General features: G+C 34.3%; 1 protein-coding gene and 1 long non-coding RNA gene across 2 annotated transcripts in view; one reads left to right on the top strand and one right to left on the bottom strand.

Annotated features, from left to right (window-relative positions):
* The first annotated feature begins 1,073 nt into the window (after positions 1-1,073).
* Positions 1,074-8,281, top strand: LOC136039354 (toll-like receptor 7). Its single transcript, XM_065723019.1, has 2 exons — positions 1,074-4,252; positions 7,528-8,281. Exons 1-2 carry the CDS (start codon positions 1,178-1,180, stop codon positions 8,149-8,151), a joined length of 3,699 nt encoding a protein of 1,232 aa, XP_065579091.1. The 5' UTR covers positions 1,074-1,177; the 3' UTR covers positions 8,152-8,281.
* LOC136039388 (uncharacterized) overlaps positions 5,819-18,308 on the bottom strand; it is a 29,203-nt gene continuing 16,713 nt past the window's right edge. The window contains exons 2-3 of the long non-coding RNA XR_010620433.1: positions 7,576-7,693; positions 5,819-6,253 (exon numbers count right to left, since the gene is read on the bottom strand). This is a non-coding gene — a long non-coding RNA (uncharacterized LOC136039388). The remainder of the gene's footprint in view (positions 6,254-7,575; positions 7,694-18,308) is intronic.

The following is an 18,308-nucleotide window of genomic DNA, read 5'->3' as shown; positions in this document are numbered from 1 at the left end:
CCTTACTTTCAGCTAAAAAAATTGTTTTTTTTTAATTTAATTTCTGAACGTTTTTGAATTAATGCATGTTTGGTTTTGGCTCTCCGCACATAAATTATTAAAATGATATTTGTATATTAATTCTTGGCTATATGGCTTTCTCTTAGTTTTGACCAGACTATTTTGAGAAACAAGGGGTGGAGAAGAAGGCCTAGTTGCCCTCCAATTTCAACATTTTCTAATTTTTAGAGAGAAAGATGGGTTTATTAATATAAATAACAAAACAAAACAAGCAAATGGCCCGAAGCAAAGCTTGTTTGGGCTTACAACCCCAATACACATACAAATAAAACAATACGAAAAAGAAGAAAAAATAAAAAGAAAAGAAAAGGAAAAGAAAAAAGAAAGAAAGAAGAAGAAATAAAATCGATTACCCTGCATAATAAACTTTTATGTTTGCTAGATAACTAGTATGTTCTTAATTTTCCCAATTACCCCCTCCACCCGAGAGTGAAATTCTTAAGTATGCGACATCTAAATAAAATTACCACTACAGTCTTGCTCTAGCACGCAGACATAGAAACTTAATTTTTTATGGGGTGTGGGTGCTCCTTGTAAATACCAAGAACAGGCAAATTTTGCAAGAAAAGGATCAGATCTTAAACAAAATTAAAATCCTGACATTCTGGGATTGGATACATATCCAATGGTTTCCTTCCTTCCCAAGGATGTAGCTCCAACAGTTTTCTTGGGGGTAAGGGGTCCACATCCGGAGGGTCATGGGGCATGGGCTACATAATAATTTGTTCTAAAAATTATGTGGATAGGGTAACTGCCCCCATCCCCAAACGATACGATTTTTCCTTGCATATGCCCCTGTCCTTTTTATTGAAGAAACTATTTCCTTGAAAAACTTCTCTAAAGCGACAACAAACCTGGCAACATCACTGTTTAATTCATAAGCAAATCACATCTATTGCAAATCGCCTTCGAATATTATAATACTAGAAACGAGTAAGTCGCGTGCGAAAACGTTGGGCATGTGAGGCCGCGCCTTCATCCTTCCTCTTTCTTGATGCAATGTTCCAGCCTGGTTCCTCTCTTCAGTAGGCTTTGAGAGTCAGAAATGAATCGAGTGGAAAACACGATGGGTGTTTAATGGATAAAGAAAGTATATAGAGTTCTTTGAGGTGAAACAATGGTCAAGTTGTTAGCTTTTGTTCTTTTCAAACTTATAGATTTGGTTGTTAGTTTTAATAACGTTTGTGAATGGAAATCTTTTGAAGATAAAAATGGTGCTGAACTTTACTGTAGAATCCGGACTTTACAGCATTTAGATAATGCTGTTGAAAGAATTGGACTTAGTGCTCATAAAGCTTACCAAACTATCTCGATTTCCATCGAGTGTAGTGATGTTCTACTATTTGAAAGTGTAGTTACAAACAATGGTATTCGGCGATTACCAAAGCTTGAAGAAATTTCTATAACGGGTTGTAAAGTCAAAGAAGTGCAGCCAAACGCTTTTATGAACTTGCGTTATCTGAAAGTGATCCGAATCACCAGCAGATTAGAAAATTACAATTCTCTTGCATTAAAACTCGAGCCTCGTTCTTTTCAAGGCTTGACCCAGCTCCGTGAATTAGAAATCAGCGACTCAGGTCTGTCAGACTCAGCAAACAATCATTTTTGTGATGTTCACGCATTAACTAAACTAAACTTGACGAGCAATCGATTAACGAACATTACAGCCTTAAGGATCGATTGTCTTCAAGAACTGACATTTCTCGATTTATCAAAGAACAAAATCGATAGTGTAAGATCAAATTCATTTGTCAATGTAGCTCAGTTGAAAAGCTTGGACCTAAGCGAAAATATGATAAATAGTGTGGAAGATATGGCATTTTATGGTGCTTACAATTTAAAAACGTTGAACCTGTCATCGAATAATATAACCACTATATCTAACGAATTGTTTCATCATTTATTCGAACTTTCTTCCCTGGATTTGAGCCAAAACCAAATCCTGTTTATAAAAGGGAACACATTTATGAATCTAAGTAACCTACAATCGTTAAATATCTCCCTAAATAATTTGGATGAACTTGAGCATGGTATGTTATTTAACCTCGTGCGTCTTGTTGTCTTAGATTTACATTCTAATAAAATAAGATCACTGGAAGCAGATATTTTTAAAGATTTATCGAGTTTACAATCATTAGATTTATCTTCCAACAGGCTGTCAGCTTTAACTGATTCTACATTTTCCAGTCTTTTGAATTTACATACCTTAAATTTAAGAGATAATGACTTGACCACGATTAATTCGGCTCTTTTCCAAAGTCTGTTCAGTCTTGCATTCTTGTCAATTAACGAGAATCAAATATCGGACGTGTCAGTATCAGCATTTCGGAATTGTTCTGGTCTCCAGAATTTACACTTGAGTGGAAATAAACTTCAAAAATTTCCTTCGGCTATTTCTAATATTCCAACCTTGAGAAACTTAGACTTGAGTTCCAACCAAATAAGTGCCCTGGAGGACTTGCCGAGACTACCGACTCTTGTCGGTCTGAACTTGGATAACAATAGTATAATGAGCACTATACGCCGTCAAACCTTTGACGGCTATCAAAGTTTGATAGGTTTAAGTCTATCCTCAAATATGATTTCATATGTTGAGCCAGGGGCATTTGAGAGATGTCCGAATCTTCAAGTTTTACGACTCGACGAGAACAATATTAGTGACATTAATGGGATTCTTAGTGGACTTGTCAATTTACAGTGGCTAAATTTATCGTCAAATGCAGTATCAGTTTTTGATTATTCATTTATACCGCCTCAATTGGAATGGCTTGACATTCATAACAATTTAATTGAAGAACTTAGCAATTATTTTATGCTTGAGAATCAGATTAAATTGATGGCTTTAGATGCTTCTCAGAACAAAATCAAGGAAATATTTGCCGAGAGTATTCCTGATAGCATTGTATTTCTGCATTTGAGCAGTAATAGCATCCATTCGATAGCTCCAAACACTTTCCTTAGAAAAAGTAACCTGACAGTCATAGAATTGGAAAATAATCTGATTACTAAATTAGAGCCATCTAGTCTGTGGTTATCTAATATCGCAGAAGAAAAAGAATTGCCAAGAATAAGATTGGGTGGAAATCCTTTTTTATGTGATTGTACAATGGAGTGGTTGAGCAGAATTATCCAACCCCCTCCAAAATCTCGACTTCAACCCATTCTCGGAGATCCAGGTGATGTTTATTGTAATACTGTAAATATGAACATTTCTCGCCCTTTAGCTGAAATCAAATCCGAAGAATTTCTTTGTCCTTATAGTTCCCATTGTTTTGCTCTTTGTCATTGTTGCGATTTCGACGCCTGTGATTGTGAAATGGCTTGTCCTTCTGGCTGTTCTTGCTATCATGACGCTACCTGGTCCAATAATATTGTGGACTGTTCAGCATCATCCATTGAATTTCTTCCCTCTAATCTCCCAATGGATGTTACAGAAGTACGTCTGGATGGCAATAATTTTGCTGAGCTGAAAAGTCACAGCTTCATTGGTAAAAAGAACCTAAAATATCTGTTTATCAACTCTAGTAATGTTGAAATTATTCGAAATCGCACATTTCATGGACTTAATTTCCTTGAAGAGTTATATTTACAAAATAACTTTCTCAGTGAACTGAACGGCCTTGAATTTGGACATCTTCAGAGCTTAAAACTTTTAAACCTGCAAAACAACCGATTAGTAGCAATCGAACAATTCACTTTTGAGCAACTCCCCCTCTTAAAAGTTTTGAAACTTGACGGAAATCATTTAACCAGCTTTCCCCAGTATTATGGCCCCAATTTGATTTCTCTGTCTTTGGGGAATAATCGTCTAATTTGTGATTGCGAATACTTGCCTATTGTATCTGCTTGGCTAGATGAAAGGGCTGTTATCCTTTGGGACAGATCAACTATAGACTGTCAAACAGAAGATAATTTACATAAAAATATAACTGAGGCCACCAAAGAATGCAATATAGCTTCTGCAGAGACAGTAACCAAGGCAGAAACGCTTGAAGAAGACAGGAATTTGGGGATGATTTTCATTCTGTCAATTATCAGCATTGCAACGATCATAGCTGCAGCATTTCTAGCAATGCGACGTAGAGCATTGAAAAATTGGATTACCGGTATCAATTCCAAACATGCAAACTTTGAGGCACTGTTTGACGTTTGTGTTTTTCACAGTTTAAAAGAAGCTCCATTTGTCTCTCAGGTTAGTTTTTAATAATGACTAATTCTTAGCTCTTAAACTCTTGCATAAACCTATTGGATAATTATATAAACAATTGAACCATGGTCAGAAAAATAATTACTTCGATATTACTTTTTGTGAGTACATTTGTTAATTGGAAAAGCAAACGAATAGAAATTATTACGCATATGAGGGGGATTGCCCCTTCCCCAACACCTCACTCTTCATACTGAAGTGTTTAGTACTTTTAAAATAGCTCCTTAATGTTCTAATTAAACGAGCCTTGTGTTTCAGAGGTCGGTCTTTACAATTTGGGACAAAATTCAAACTTTAGCGTATAGAGCAATTTGTTAAGGAGGGGGCACCATGAAAAATTCCCTTAGCAGAAAGTTCTACCCCACCCGAAAAAAAGTAGGGTTTTACGCTGAATCTGATACTGTGATTTTCATTTAGATTCATTTACTTATATGGGATGCTTCTTCCATTTTTCAAAAATCGGGCAAGTTTTCTTAGGCTCGTAGCCTTTGATGGACAACAATAAACTGAACGAATCTGATATATTTGAAATCAGCATAATAGATAAATTATTTTGATATATCTATTGGTATCAAAATTCTAGAGTCTCGGTTACTACTGAGCAGCGTCACTCCTTAATTACCGTTCGTTTTGACGAACTGTTTCATCCGCGCATAGGTACAGAGACTTTTATAATCCAGTAAATATGTGTGCCTGTTTTTATTGTTGCACAAAGCTAAAATTTTAAGGGGATAAACTAGAGGATTTTCTGAGGGAAGGGATTTAAAATTTTAAGGAACTATAGTTTTAGGCAATAACTTCCCAATTTTTCCTTTTTCATTAGAGATTAATCCCCCCACCCTGTCTCCATGTGTGTATTGATATTCAGTAAGCCTTTTTTTTCTCTTTTTTGCGTCGACACAAAAATTTAGCACTTGCGGACTTCAATTGCATTTGTGCCTTGATTTATACTTGCAAGTTCAAATTTTAGTCATTTCTTAGTGGATGAACTCTTAAATTTTCTTACAAAGAACATTTTTCATAAGACATTTTTTTCATGGTCAAGTATTTTTTCTTCTAAGTTTAACCCTATAATCGTTCTTTTATGCTGTTATTTTTTTCTAATCTGCACTTTTTCATACAACTGGGCACGGTCTAACTAGACTAGTTATGGTTATTGCCGTCCTATAGTGTTTCAGAGGCTCTTTCATTTATTTATTTTTGAATCCATTAATATTTTGCCCAACTATTTCGGCACCTTTAACTTTAGGCTATTATTATAGTCTTTAGATTTATTTCGGCGTGTTATTTTATTTCTGATTCTTTGTTTACTAATTAACCTCTGAAAGTTAGTAATTTTTGTATATTTAAGAAGAATTTAAAGATTTGGTTGTTAGTACCTTCTTTTGCAACTTCTTGTTATAGTGGAATAGGTAGTTGGTACAAACTATTTTTACCAGGTCGCTCTGCACATACAATTTTAATACAAAGGGACACTATGGTGGGTCGGTAGGTCAGCAAGGCTTCCCTAGCTTTTCAGATTGGACAAAAAATAAATAGCAATACAGGAAATAGTATGAATGACAATATAATGAAAACTGACAATAATAGTATAATAGTAAACAGTATTTACATTAACAGTTTCACGTCATAGCGAACGTCTTAGTTTCGTGAAATATAATGTTGTGTCACCGTCTTCGTCAACACTCTTGCCTTTATAACCATGTCTGAACGCAGGAAGAAAGCACTCCTGATATTAATTAGAAAGTCCAGAAACATAAAAGTAAAATAGAAGTTTAAACATATAAATAGATATCACCTATCCCAGGAACCATTCTAATCTGTGCTCTTGTCATCTGACCTTTGTGGACCCGTGTTTTGACCTTTATTTTCGTGAAATATAGCGTTCTGTCACCGTCTTCTTGTACACTCTTGCCTTTATAATCATGTCTGCCAGCAGGGAGAAAGCACTCATGAGATTAATAAGAAAGTCCAGAAACATAAAATCTAAAAAGAAGTTTAAACATATAAATGGATTTCACCTATTCCATGAACCATTCTAATCGGTGCTTTCGTCATCGGACCTTTGCGGACCTATGTTTGCAACATCGGTGCTGTACTTAAGCATCCTTCAGTCATAATGTTAAAAAATAAGATGGAAAAAAAAATATTTGGGGTTACTTCAGTATAGGTAAGGATTAAACCCATAACAGTAATTTCTAAGTAAAATACGTTTATTTTTTTAATTTTCAACAAAAATGAATGACTATAAAACCGATCCAATTAGCATGAGAACTTTTTGACAAAAGCTGAGTACACAAAACGAAAACATAATCAGGTGGGGATGGTTCAAAGTCCGAAGTTTACGCTGAAGTATGACTTTTTGTCACAATCCTTTAAGAAAGACTGCTCAAGCAGAATGGCCGTGTAATTTGAGAGAGAAATGATTTAAAGAACTTTACGAGTTTAGCGTAAAGAGCAAGGGTTTAGGAAGTGGTAGTTCCTTTCATATATGGAATCATTTCTGTTTTTTTAAGTTTTAGTGTTGCTCTTTACTTTCAGTCGAAAAAGCTTACTCTTTTATTTATTGAATAGAGTGTAGCACTTTTCAACCATTTGGATTTCTACAGCAACATATACTAGTGCTATGATTGACAATATTGAAATTATTAGTAAACTACTCTCCACATTAATGTATCTCTGGTCTTTGTAGACAGTAATACAGGATTTGCGGATGTGGCTTGTAAAATATGACAAAAACCCTCAAAATACAGTAAACATTAAAGAATGCCGAATTTTGCCATTCGCCATGTAATCAACAGCAATGAATCATTATTATCATTAAAATAGATGTTTCATTTTTTAAACGGCTTATATTTTCCAACACTCTCCTTATTTATCTTCGGTTTAAATTTAATAGACTATTTCCAATATCAGTTATAAAAGATGCTAACTTTCTTTGACAAATTTTCCTTTACAAAACTGAAAAGAATTTTCGATAGTTTCTGCGTGTGTAGATGTAATAATTAACACATCCTGTTCCTCTAAATTACTCTAAAAAAAAAGAAAAAAAAGAAAGAAAAGAAACATAACATGCATTCACTTTGGAATAGTTTTGAAGGCAATAAAAAGTGATAGAAACTTGGCTCAATCTTAGAAATTATTTGAACTTTATTCGCTGATTTAAAAAAATACAACTGGGATCTGTTATTCGTCTCTGAAAGAATTCTGTAGCAATTCTTTTTTTCTTTCACAAGGTAAGCGTCTTTTTCTTTTTTCAGATCCTGTCACCTGAGTTAGAAAGTGGAGCTCTGCAACTCCGTACTTACTTCCAGTATAGAGATGGTGGGGCTAGTCCTGAAGAGTCCTTGAACATTGCTGTTGCCACATCTAGAAGAATTCTTGTTCTTGCGTCCAAAGCATTTGTGGCCACTGAGTGGCAGCGTCCTGGAATAAGAAAGTTAATTACTATTTCTGCTAGGTCGAAACCAGTAATCCTTCTTGTTCTCGAAAAAGATGTTGAGAGTGAGCTCAAGTCTGAAATAGGCAGCGTTGTCATTGTACGTTGGAATGACCAGAGATTCTTACGAACTCTTAGAAGGTGCCTTCCTTCTCCAAAAATTAATGAGAACAACGAGGAGAAATGGAATAATACGCTTCCAGCATATTCAAATTCGGCGCGTAGGTACACTTCCACTCCTTTAAAATATTTAAACCCAGAGAACAATGAGCATACTTATAGTTGCATAGACATTTCAAGTAGTGACTCAAGCCATATATATACAACATTAGATCCAATTACGATAGTACAACCTTTTTGCGCCCAATGTACTTTGGAGCGTTACAGGCCCATCACAGTTACGGATGCAAATGCCCTTACTGGGGGTAGGACCTATCATGTTTAAGTGAATTTTGTTATTCCATGTATTTCAATTGCTATTCAACTGTGATAATATTAATGATTCAGCAAAATAACTATGGTGTTTTTATCTGCTTGTTTCCTAGTCAATTAATAAATTGATTTTTTACTGTCTATTGGTGTGTAGTAATTTCTTCCACGAAATAACTGCTTAGTTTCCAGATGCAAAACGTGTGCAGGCAAGACAAAGGGATGTATCTCTCCCATGCCCCACCCATAACCTGAGATTGTTACAACTTTTTATTGGTTCCCTAAACTCATTCCATAATTAGCCTGCTCTTTGCATTTTTTTTTTCAAATTCTAGAGCCTGCTCATCCCGAATAAAATTCTTAGCGTGAGTCTACCCAGAGTCAAACATTTTATATAATCAAAATTGTTTTACTTTTATCTATTATCAAGCATTGGGAGGTTTCATAATATAAAGTCCAAAATCTTACAATATCACACAGATAATTCTGAAATTAATGACTAAAAACATAACTTAACATCAGCGAAGATGTAGTACTCCCAGCTACACAGAAAAATTAATTCCGTCATGGAACGGATTGGAATTTACAACTGTTTCAATGTATGAGGTGTATGAGGCGTTTCAATGTATGACGTGTATGCCCCTCTCAGTATGAGAGGGGCATGTAAAAGGTAAGGGAGTGCATAAGATAATAATGTGACCTTTGACATTTTACTGCTTGGTCATTCCTCCCCCCCCCCTACCCCGATATTTTCAAAATGACTCAACCTTTGGATCTGAACTCTTCTATTTCCTCTATCCTTTAAGATTGGTAAAGAGGAATGGGGCGGAGGTAAGAGATCGAAAACATCAAGAAAAGACAAGACCAACAGTTTCATTGAAAAATTGTTGGTCCTAGATAACTATAACACAGTTTATCGTGTATCCTCAAAACCTCACAATTGCAAAGATGGTATCAAAAGACAGATTTTGGTTCACTGTACATCACTCCAGGAACTTGAAAGCAGAGGGAGCACACGTGGTGCTATAATTTATAGATTAAAAGTAGGCTAATAAATAATTGGGATTGCGCTTATCATGAACCCCATTAAGAAAGGGACTGCCATTGGATCCTTGCCGAATATCACTAAGCACAATAAATTCAAAGCGTTATTAGACGTATCTAGAACTGTCATGTGTGAAACAGAAGATCTTTTAACTGAACTCCTAAGACCCATAATCATCAAATAAAGCCCCATAGTCATCAAATGTTAATCAAAATACCATCAACTTTGAAATGATATCCAAAGAATTCGGCTATTACGGCTTTTTGTCATTGTCTCGATGCAAAATGGTAATTCAGAACAAACAGAACCCCTGGTTTTCTGACTCAATTGATTTTTCGGATACCAGGGTACCTGCATCAACAATTTTAAAGACCCATACTGGGAATACCATTGATCTCCTGCAGTTTCATCAAGGCAAATAGAATAAATTGACTTTCCAAATTATGTGCCCAAATAAACAACCAATAAAAAATTATTCCATGCTTATACTAAAATATCTATTTATTTTAAGCTGTTATAGCGTTATATCCGTAAACAAACAAATCGAAATAATATTAAAAGAAAATAACTCTGTGAAGCGGAAAAGGTGTTTATTTCGTAAATTAGGGAAAGGAAGAAAAGTATAGCGATTATTGTTAAATGGCGCTCAATACATTTTTTTTCTTTCTTTTTTTACCACAATGCCTTTCCATTTAAAATTGAATGAAAAGACAAAAAAAAAGATAGAAAGAACCTAATGAAAATAGCGATACTATGATACAAATGAATACAAAATGTTTTAAATTCATATCCGGGATTAGTTTTCAACAGAAAAACAAAAAACAAATCTGTATCCATTTATATTGCACTCTCATTGTCTTTGCTAAAATGCTATATATCATTTTTTTTTTGAAAATAAGACAACTAATGTCACTCCATAAGAAACATTAAATGCAAAATATAAAAGTAATTCACATATACTTTATTCTTTTATGCGGTGTTTTATTTTTAACTCATATCAAAGTGAATTTTATAATATATTAAACTCCTGCTAAACATATTAAACACACTTTTTGTTGGATTGTGCTTTAATGGTTTCTTGTTAAATAACTTTAACGATGTTAAAAGATAATCAAAGATACTATGAGGTGCTGTAAACGAGTTTCAGAAATGCCTTTTACACATTAAAATGTCTTCTAATTATGATTTCTCTCTACGGAAACGGCATTTGACTGTTTTGATGAAGAAATTTTAATAAATTGAGCATCAAGCAGTTTTGTTTTCAGCAGTCTGCATGTATAAATAAGCGAGTGAAGTCACCATTCCTAAAAAATTGGCAGTATTTCCTGAAAGCACTTTCAGGAATATCACCATTACTGAAAGTAAGTATATCAACATTATTTTTTTCCAGAGTAATAGTAAAAACTTGATAGATGGAAAAATATTGATAATAGGATAGTGTTTTATACTCAGAGAAAGGTTGAGATGGCTAGGCCACGTTCTGCGGATGAAGGATGGCAGATTGCCGAAGATAGTCCTTTTTGGCCAACCGTCTGGGGCTACACAACAAGCAGGTCGTCCTCGTCTGGGTTGGGAGGATGTCATAAATAAAGATTTAAATGAAATTGGGAACTTTCTGGGAGGGTGTAAAGAGGAAGGCATTGAATAGATTAGGTTGAAGGAGGAGCGTGTGTAGCTGTGTCGGCCTCAGGTGACTTGGTACTGCAGTGAGTTATTAATATTAGTAGTAGCAGTAGTTGTTATACTCAGAGCAAACTTTCAAGAAATGCAGCTACAAATGTTGGTTTTCCCGCAAATCAGCCCTTTTCTTTAAATTGAATGAAAAGTCAGCCTACACTTCTGAATCTTATTTTCTAGCTAGACCATCCCTTTAAACCTACTTCCCCCACTTTTAATATAAAAACCTCCCCGTTTTTAACAGAATTCTGTAATAGTTTTTGGGGGAATTTCCTTTCTACTCTTGGAACAACACTATCTTCTTTGTGTTAGATTAAATAAAAAAAAAACAAGTTTTTTTAAATGAAAGTAAGGAGCGACATTGAAACTTAAAACGAACAGAAATTACTCCGTATATGAAAGGGGCTTTTCCTCCTCGACACCCCGCTCCTTACGCTAAAGTTTTTTATTGTTTTAAAAAGTAGAGTTGCGAGAAAGAATCAAACTTTAGCGCAAGGAGCGGGGTGTCGAGGAGGAAAAGCCCCTTTCATATACGGAGTAATTTTTGTTCGTTTTAAGTTTCAATGTCGCTCCTTACTTTCATTTAAAAAAACTTGTTTTTTTTATTTAATTTCTGAAAGTTTTTGAATTAATGCATGTCTGATTTTGGCTCTCCGTACATAAATTACTAAAATGAAATTTGCATATTAATTCTTTTTTTGGCTAAATGGCTTTCTCTTAGTTTTGATCAGACGATTTTGAGAAATAAGGGGTGGGGAAGGAGGTCTAGTTGCCCTCCAATTTTTCGGTTACTCAAAAAGGCAACTAGATCTTTTAATTTTTAACGAACGTTTTTATTAGTAAAAAAAAAAACGTAACTTAAGAATTAACTTACGTAACAAACGTACATAACTTACGTTACGTTTTATCCCAATTCTTTAAGAATGACCCCTGAATCAGAAAGGCCGTAGAATAAGTAGTTGAAATTATTTAAAAAAATTTTAGCATAAAGAGCGAAGTATTTATCTCCTCCTAAATACCTCGCTCTTTATGCGAGGTATTTAGGTATTAAAAATACTTATAAAGTATTTTTAGAACCCTTCATATGCGTAATAATCTCTGTTCGTTTTAATTTTTAATGCTTCTCCTTACTTTCAATTGAAAAAACTTTTCCATGTTTATATTTTCATTGTTTTTTTTTTATAGTAATGCTAGAAAGTCCTGCGCCCTTTTCATTGAATTTTTTTCTTCCCCCATGAAATACTCCTCCAAGGAAAGATCCTCCCATATAGCCCCCTCCCCTGAACCCCACACCCAAACCAAAAAAATCCCCCTGATAACGTCGGTACACTTCCCAGTAACCATTACTGTATGTAAACATTGGTCAAAGTTTGTAACTTGCAGCCCCTCGCCCAGGGACTGTGGGGGTAAGTCATCCCCAAAGACATAGTTATTATGGTTTTCAACTATGCGGAACAAAATGGCTATATCAAAATTTTGATCCGTTGACTTTGGGAAAAGAATGAGCGTGGGAGGGGACCTAGGTGCCCTCCAATTTTTTTGGTCACTTAAAAAGGACACTAGAACTTTTCATTTCCGTTAGAATGAGCCCTCTTGCAACACTCTAGGACCACTTGGTTGATACGATGACCCCTGGGAAAAAAAAACAAAACAAATAAACACGCACCCGTGATTTGTCTTCTGGCAAAAAATACGAAATTCCACATTTTTGTAGATTGGACCTTGGAATTTTTTCTATAGGGTTCTATGATACGCTGAATGCGATGGTGTAATTTTCGTTAAGATCCTATGACTTTTAGGGGGTGTTACCCCCTATTTTCCAAAATAAGGCAAATTTTCTCAGGCTCGTAACTTTTGATGACAAAGACTAAATTTGATGAAATTTATATATTTAAAATCAGCATAAAAACCCGATTCTTTTGATATATCTTTTAGTATCGAAATTCCGTTTTTTAGAGTTTCGTTTACTATTGAGCCTGGTCGCTCCTTACTACAGTTCGTTACCACGAACTGTTTGATTGAAGAGCTTTCGCGAATAGTCTAGCGAGGCCGGATTAGCTTTCCATTTGATATTCACGATTATCGGAAAGCTGCCAGACGCGAGAAAGAAAGAATTTACAACACTTGAAAAACAAACTTCTGAAAACACGAATTTCCTTTTTTCTCAAAGTCATTTGAAAATTGGCCCTACTTCTATTGTCCTAATCAGCTTATCCCTATAAACTGCAATTAGTAATTGGGATATCGGCAATGGATTTTGCAAAGTTTTCAAAATAGTTTTTATTTTATGAAGTAACTGTCGAAGTTGAAAGTATTCCCGGCCAATAATTTTAGTACCGAATTCGAAGTATTGCAACTATTTCATTACTAATACAACTCGTCTTTGCATTCATCAAACTATTGACTTTAAGACATCCTGCAAGAATCACTGTTTTCTTTATTTTGTAAGCCCATCAAACATTTTGTGGTAACGAGCTGTAATTAAGCAGCAACTCGCCCCAATAGGAACCGAAACTCTAAAAATAGGAATTTTGATAACAGTTGATACATATAAAGAGTTTACTTTTTATAGTAATTCCAAATACGCAAAATTCATTAAATTTAATGTTAGTTATCAGAAATTACGAGCCTTAGAAAATTAGCCTAATTTTTGAAAAAGGTAGGAGAAAACAACAAAAATAATGCAATCTTAATGAAAATTAAAATGAAACAATTTTTTTCAACTGAAAGTAAGGAGCAACATAAACGAACAGTAACTATTACTTATATGAGGGTTTTGCCCCTTTCTCAATAGCTCGCTCTTTACGCTGAAGTTTGACTTTTTGTTCCAATTATTTCAGAATAATTATTAAAATCGCAAGGTTAAAAAAACTTTAGTATGAAGAGTAAGAGGTATTGAAGAGGGAAGCTCCCTCACATACGTAATAATTTCTGTTCATTTTAGGTTTTAACATTGCTTCTTACTTCCAACTGAAAAAACTTGTTTTTTAATTTTATTTCAGACCATTTTTTAAATAATACCGTGAAATCCAGCTCCCCCTCTATGGAAAATTCCCTTCCCCCACGAAAAATTTCTCCACGGAAATATCCTCCCACGTAACTCCCCTCCAGAACCCCTCTGGCGAAAAATGTCTGTATACTTCACAACAACCAATACTATATGTAAACAATGGGCAAAGTCCATAGTTTGCAGCCCTTCCCTGGGGATAGTGGGGGTCAAGTCATCCTCAAAGACATAGTTACTAGGTTGTTCGACTATGCTAAATAAAAAGGCTTTCTCAAAATTTGATTGGGTGACTTCTGGAAAAAAAAGAGACGCAGAGGGGGCTTGCGGCCGTCCCATATTTCTGGTCACTTAAAAAAGCTCTAGAGCTTTTTTCCAAGAAAATGAGCCCTCTCTCGATCCTATACAACTATTCAATATCACCCCTGTGAAAAAAAAAGAAAAATATAAATAAACACGCATCCTTGATCTTTCTTCTCGCATAAAATACAAAATTCCACATCGTTATATATAGGAGCTTGAAAACTTTACAACAGGGTTCTCATATGATGAATCTGGTGGTGTGACTTTCATGAAGATCACCTGATGTTTTGGGGATGTAAGCCCCCTTTTTGAAAATTTGGGGAAATTTTCTCAGGCTCGTAGCTTTTTATCAGTATTATTAAACTTGATGAATTTTATATACTTTGAATAGGCATCAGCATTCGAGTTTTTTTATGTATCTATTAATACCAAGACTCTGTTTCTGAGAGTTTTGCATCGCTCCTGTCTTTAGTTCGTCACCACAAACTGTTTCATCACACTGTATCAGAGAACCTTACTGTAGAGGTTTGAAGGAAGTTTTACATTAGAGGGGGGGACATAGGGATTTTTGTTGGCAAGATTGAAAAAACGGTCATAAATTAAACAAAAACAAGTTTTTTTTCCACTGAAAATAAAGCGCAATATTAAATTTAAAACCAACAGCTATTATTCAGTATATAAGGGGTTATCCCTTCATCAACCATCGCTCTTACGCTGAAGTTTGGATTTTTGTCGCAATCCTTTAAGAAAGATTGCTCAAACACAAGGACTTTGGACTTCGAATGAGCAGTATTTTAAAGAACTTTAAGGCTTTTGCGTAAAGAGCGAGGGTTGATGAAGGGGTAGCCATCCTCGCTTATGCAATAATTTCTGCTCATCTTTAATTGATGTTGGCCCTTAATTTCAGTTGATTTTTTTAGTGTTTAATTACGTCATGAAATGAACAGTGTTTTTAGATTACAATAAATCATAAAAAAAAACTTCAGTATAAAAAATTGACATTTTGAAATAATATACTAGTGTGTTTTCTTAACTCATTAAGTGCCAACTCAGTTGCAGAATCTTATCTTGGAAGGTCAATTTACGGGGGGAGGGTGCTTTAAAAAAAGGCCAAAAAGGTGAATTATATGGAAAGTTAAGAATCTTGACGCTTCATTGAATTTAAACAAAATAAGTTTTTTTTCAAATGGAAGTAAAGATAACAATTAAAGCTTGCAATTAAAAGTAATTGTCTTATAAATGAAGGAGGAGTCTCCCACTAAGCCACCTGCACATCTTCTTACAAATAATAAAAATTGACTTTCGAAAATGATATTTTTCTAGAGATCTAAGATACGACAAAACATGTCGAATTTCAAAAACGTAGCTCCTAATTTCCAAGAGCTAAAGTACAAGGAAAATACAAAAAAATGAGATGATTTATATGAAGAATCATGCTTGGTTTAAATGGGGTAAACCCTCTTTAAATAAATACAGGTTATTGAATAAAACGATTCCGTAAGTTCACAGTGCCTTGAAGTTTATGACATGAAATTGGTTCGAAATAAATAGGAGCTATTTTGATATAAACACACTTTCTGAGCTGTCTCAAAGCCTCTCTGGCAAATACTAAACCCTACTCCCTAAATTGTGACCCTGTATCATTTGAACTTAAAGTCCCTTTATAATATCAAACAGTTCACTTCCATATTATAACTAAACTCTTCATTTCCGTATTATAACTAAACTATTCGTTTCCGTATTTCTAGCCGAAAAGAGAGCATTTTGCATCATTTATATGATTAATAAATTCAGAATATGTCAATAACTCTAAATGATTCTCTACTGGCATCTTTATTATATTTTTGTTCATTATAGCACTTTGGAGCAAAGCTGAAAAAACATTTTTCAGTTGATATCTGATTTAGGAAACTTGCTTAGTTGTGATTTTATGCAAGGAATATGAACTCGTAAAACATAAGGATAAGATCAATTTTGACGTTGGTGAATTTGTATGGGAGAGCAGGAAGGCAAATTTTCCTCATTGAAAAATCAGCTCATTAGATACAAAGCGAAATCTGTCAGTTTTAAAATTGATTTCTTTTCTTGGTTAACGCCTCATGTGTCAGCAATATATGGGTTCTATGACAGGTATGAAATTAGGGGGGAAAACCACTATTCGGGGCTCATATAACCTGGTCTCTAAGGAAGGTACTGAGAGAAAAAAGACTAGTGCATTAAAATCATCCCTGACTTAAAATAAAAAACCTTTAGGTAAAATCGATGTTATAAAACCTTCTTTTGTATATATGTATAAAAAAAGACAAAATGCATAAGAATGTTCAACGAATTTGAAAAAATAAGTATGGTCAATGAAGATAAGGTCACTGTCATTTGTATAATAAATGGTTCAAAATAAAAAAAATAAGGCAATTTAACCAATGGTGTCCATTAGCAGAGAGGGTATTTTGTTTTAGGTTGTGTTTCCCCTGTAGAGTTTGGAAATACGTTTCCTTAGTATTTTATTCAAAAATTCCTGTTTTTTGGGTATTTTCATTGAAAAAATAAAATTCCTCCCTCTCCCCTAACTTTTGAAAAATGCCTTCTAAAGACCAAAACATCATTTGCACTTCACTGAAAACAGAATAAATTTCGTGAGTTTTCTCTTTTATAACATTAATATTTTCAAAATTATTGAGACTTTCAGGAATGAATACCAATACATATATCAATTCTTCAATTTAAATTCATTTGTTCTTTTCAGTAATCTTGGTTATTATTATGATATTTTAGTTAATGGTATGACAAATACAAAAACATAGTCCAAATTAATTATGGTTTTCAGTAATGCGCAAATGGCGGTCTAGTCTTCATATGACATAGGAAGCGTGAGCCCTACCCCTGTTTGTGGTAGTTTATATCCATTTTTAGCTTCACCTGGTTATTCATTGTGAATTTATTTCATTTAAATATTGATAATGATTCATGGTCATGTTTAACTTGAATTATTATTGCTTTATTTCTACTAGCCTTTGGTTTAATATAGCTTTTCACATTTGTTTTAAAAACCTCTTTTGTGGAAAGTGTTTTTTTTCAAACTAATTAGCATAAAAAGCAGACTCTCCTTTTGTAGGATTAGTTACCACATAACTTTCTGGAACCTCGTTTGGCCTGTAAATCCATTCTTAAACTTCCATTGACGTGGACTTAACAACTTTCCGGGATTTTGTCAAGCATCAGCTCTTGATCAAATGCAGTAAAAAAAAAAAAAACAAGCATATTTTATCAGCTCTTGATCAAATGCAGTAAAAAAAAACAAGCATATTTTTTCGACTGAAAGTAAGGAGCAACATTAAAACTTAAAAAGAACAAAAATCAGTATATGAGGGGGCTATCCCTCCTAATTCCTTCACTCTTCACACTAAGGGTTTTTTTAGTACTTTAAAAAAGCTTCACATTCCAATTAGACGGCTCTTGTGTTTCAAGAGTCGCTCTTAAAGAATTGATACAAAAAATTAAGCTTTAGCATAAAAGCGATATAAAAGATATATGATAATAAATATATATGAGAACTCCCTCATATATCAAATAATTTCTACTTGTTTTGGATTTTAATTGGGGCCCAACCGATGGTGATTTTTGAGGTCCGATACCGATATATCGGTATCATACCAATATATTGGTATGACACTGATATGATACCAATATAATTTGTCGATAAAGTCTCAGCCAAAAAAAACTCTTTCGTAAAGATTAAACCCTGCATTTTCGGCCCATTATCATATTCTCATGTTTCTCCCTCGTCATTACGCACCTAAGAACAGCCTCAATAATTCACTGTGGATTCCAAATAATACAAGAAAGATTTATTTAGGGTAGACTCCGAAAAACAATTAAACAGAATAAAGTTACACGTACGTTCTTAATGTCACCATACAATTCGAATATTGCTCCACCAGGTGTGTATTGACAATAAATATGTTTTGACTTCATTTGATTCACCTCAGCCACTCTCTCTACCACCACTGGATCTAGGAGTGTCGGGGTCCCAGTCCCCTCAAATATTTTTATGGCACTCTCTTTCCTTGTTTTTTTTTATTCTTTTTTTTTTGGATTAAATTGTTGGCGCCCTTGTCGCATTGCCCCCCTCCCCCTTAAGATTTTG

Source organism: Artemia franciscana, chromosome 2, assembly GCF_032884065.1.
Source record: "Artemia franciscana chromosome 2, ASM3288406v1, whole genome shotgun sequence".
NCBI classification, from domain to species: Eukaryota; Metazoa; Arthropoda; class Branchiopoda; order Anostraca; family Artemiidae; genus Artemia; species Artemia franciscana.
The sequence above is the reverse complement of the archived record's forward strand: the minus strand, read 5'-3'. Positions and strand labels throughout refer to the sequence as shown.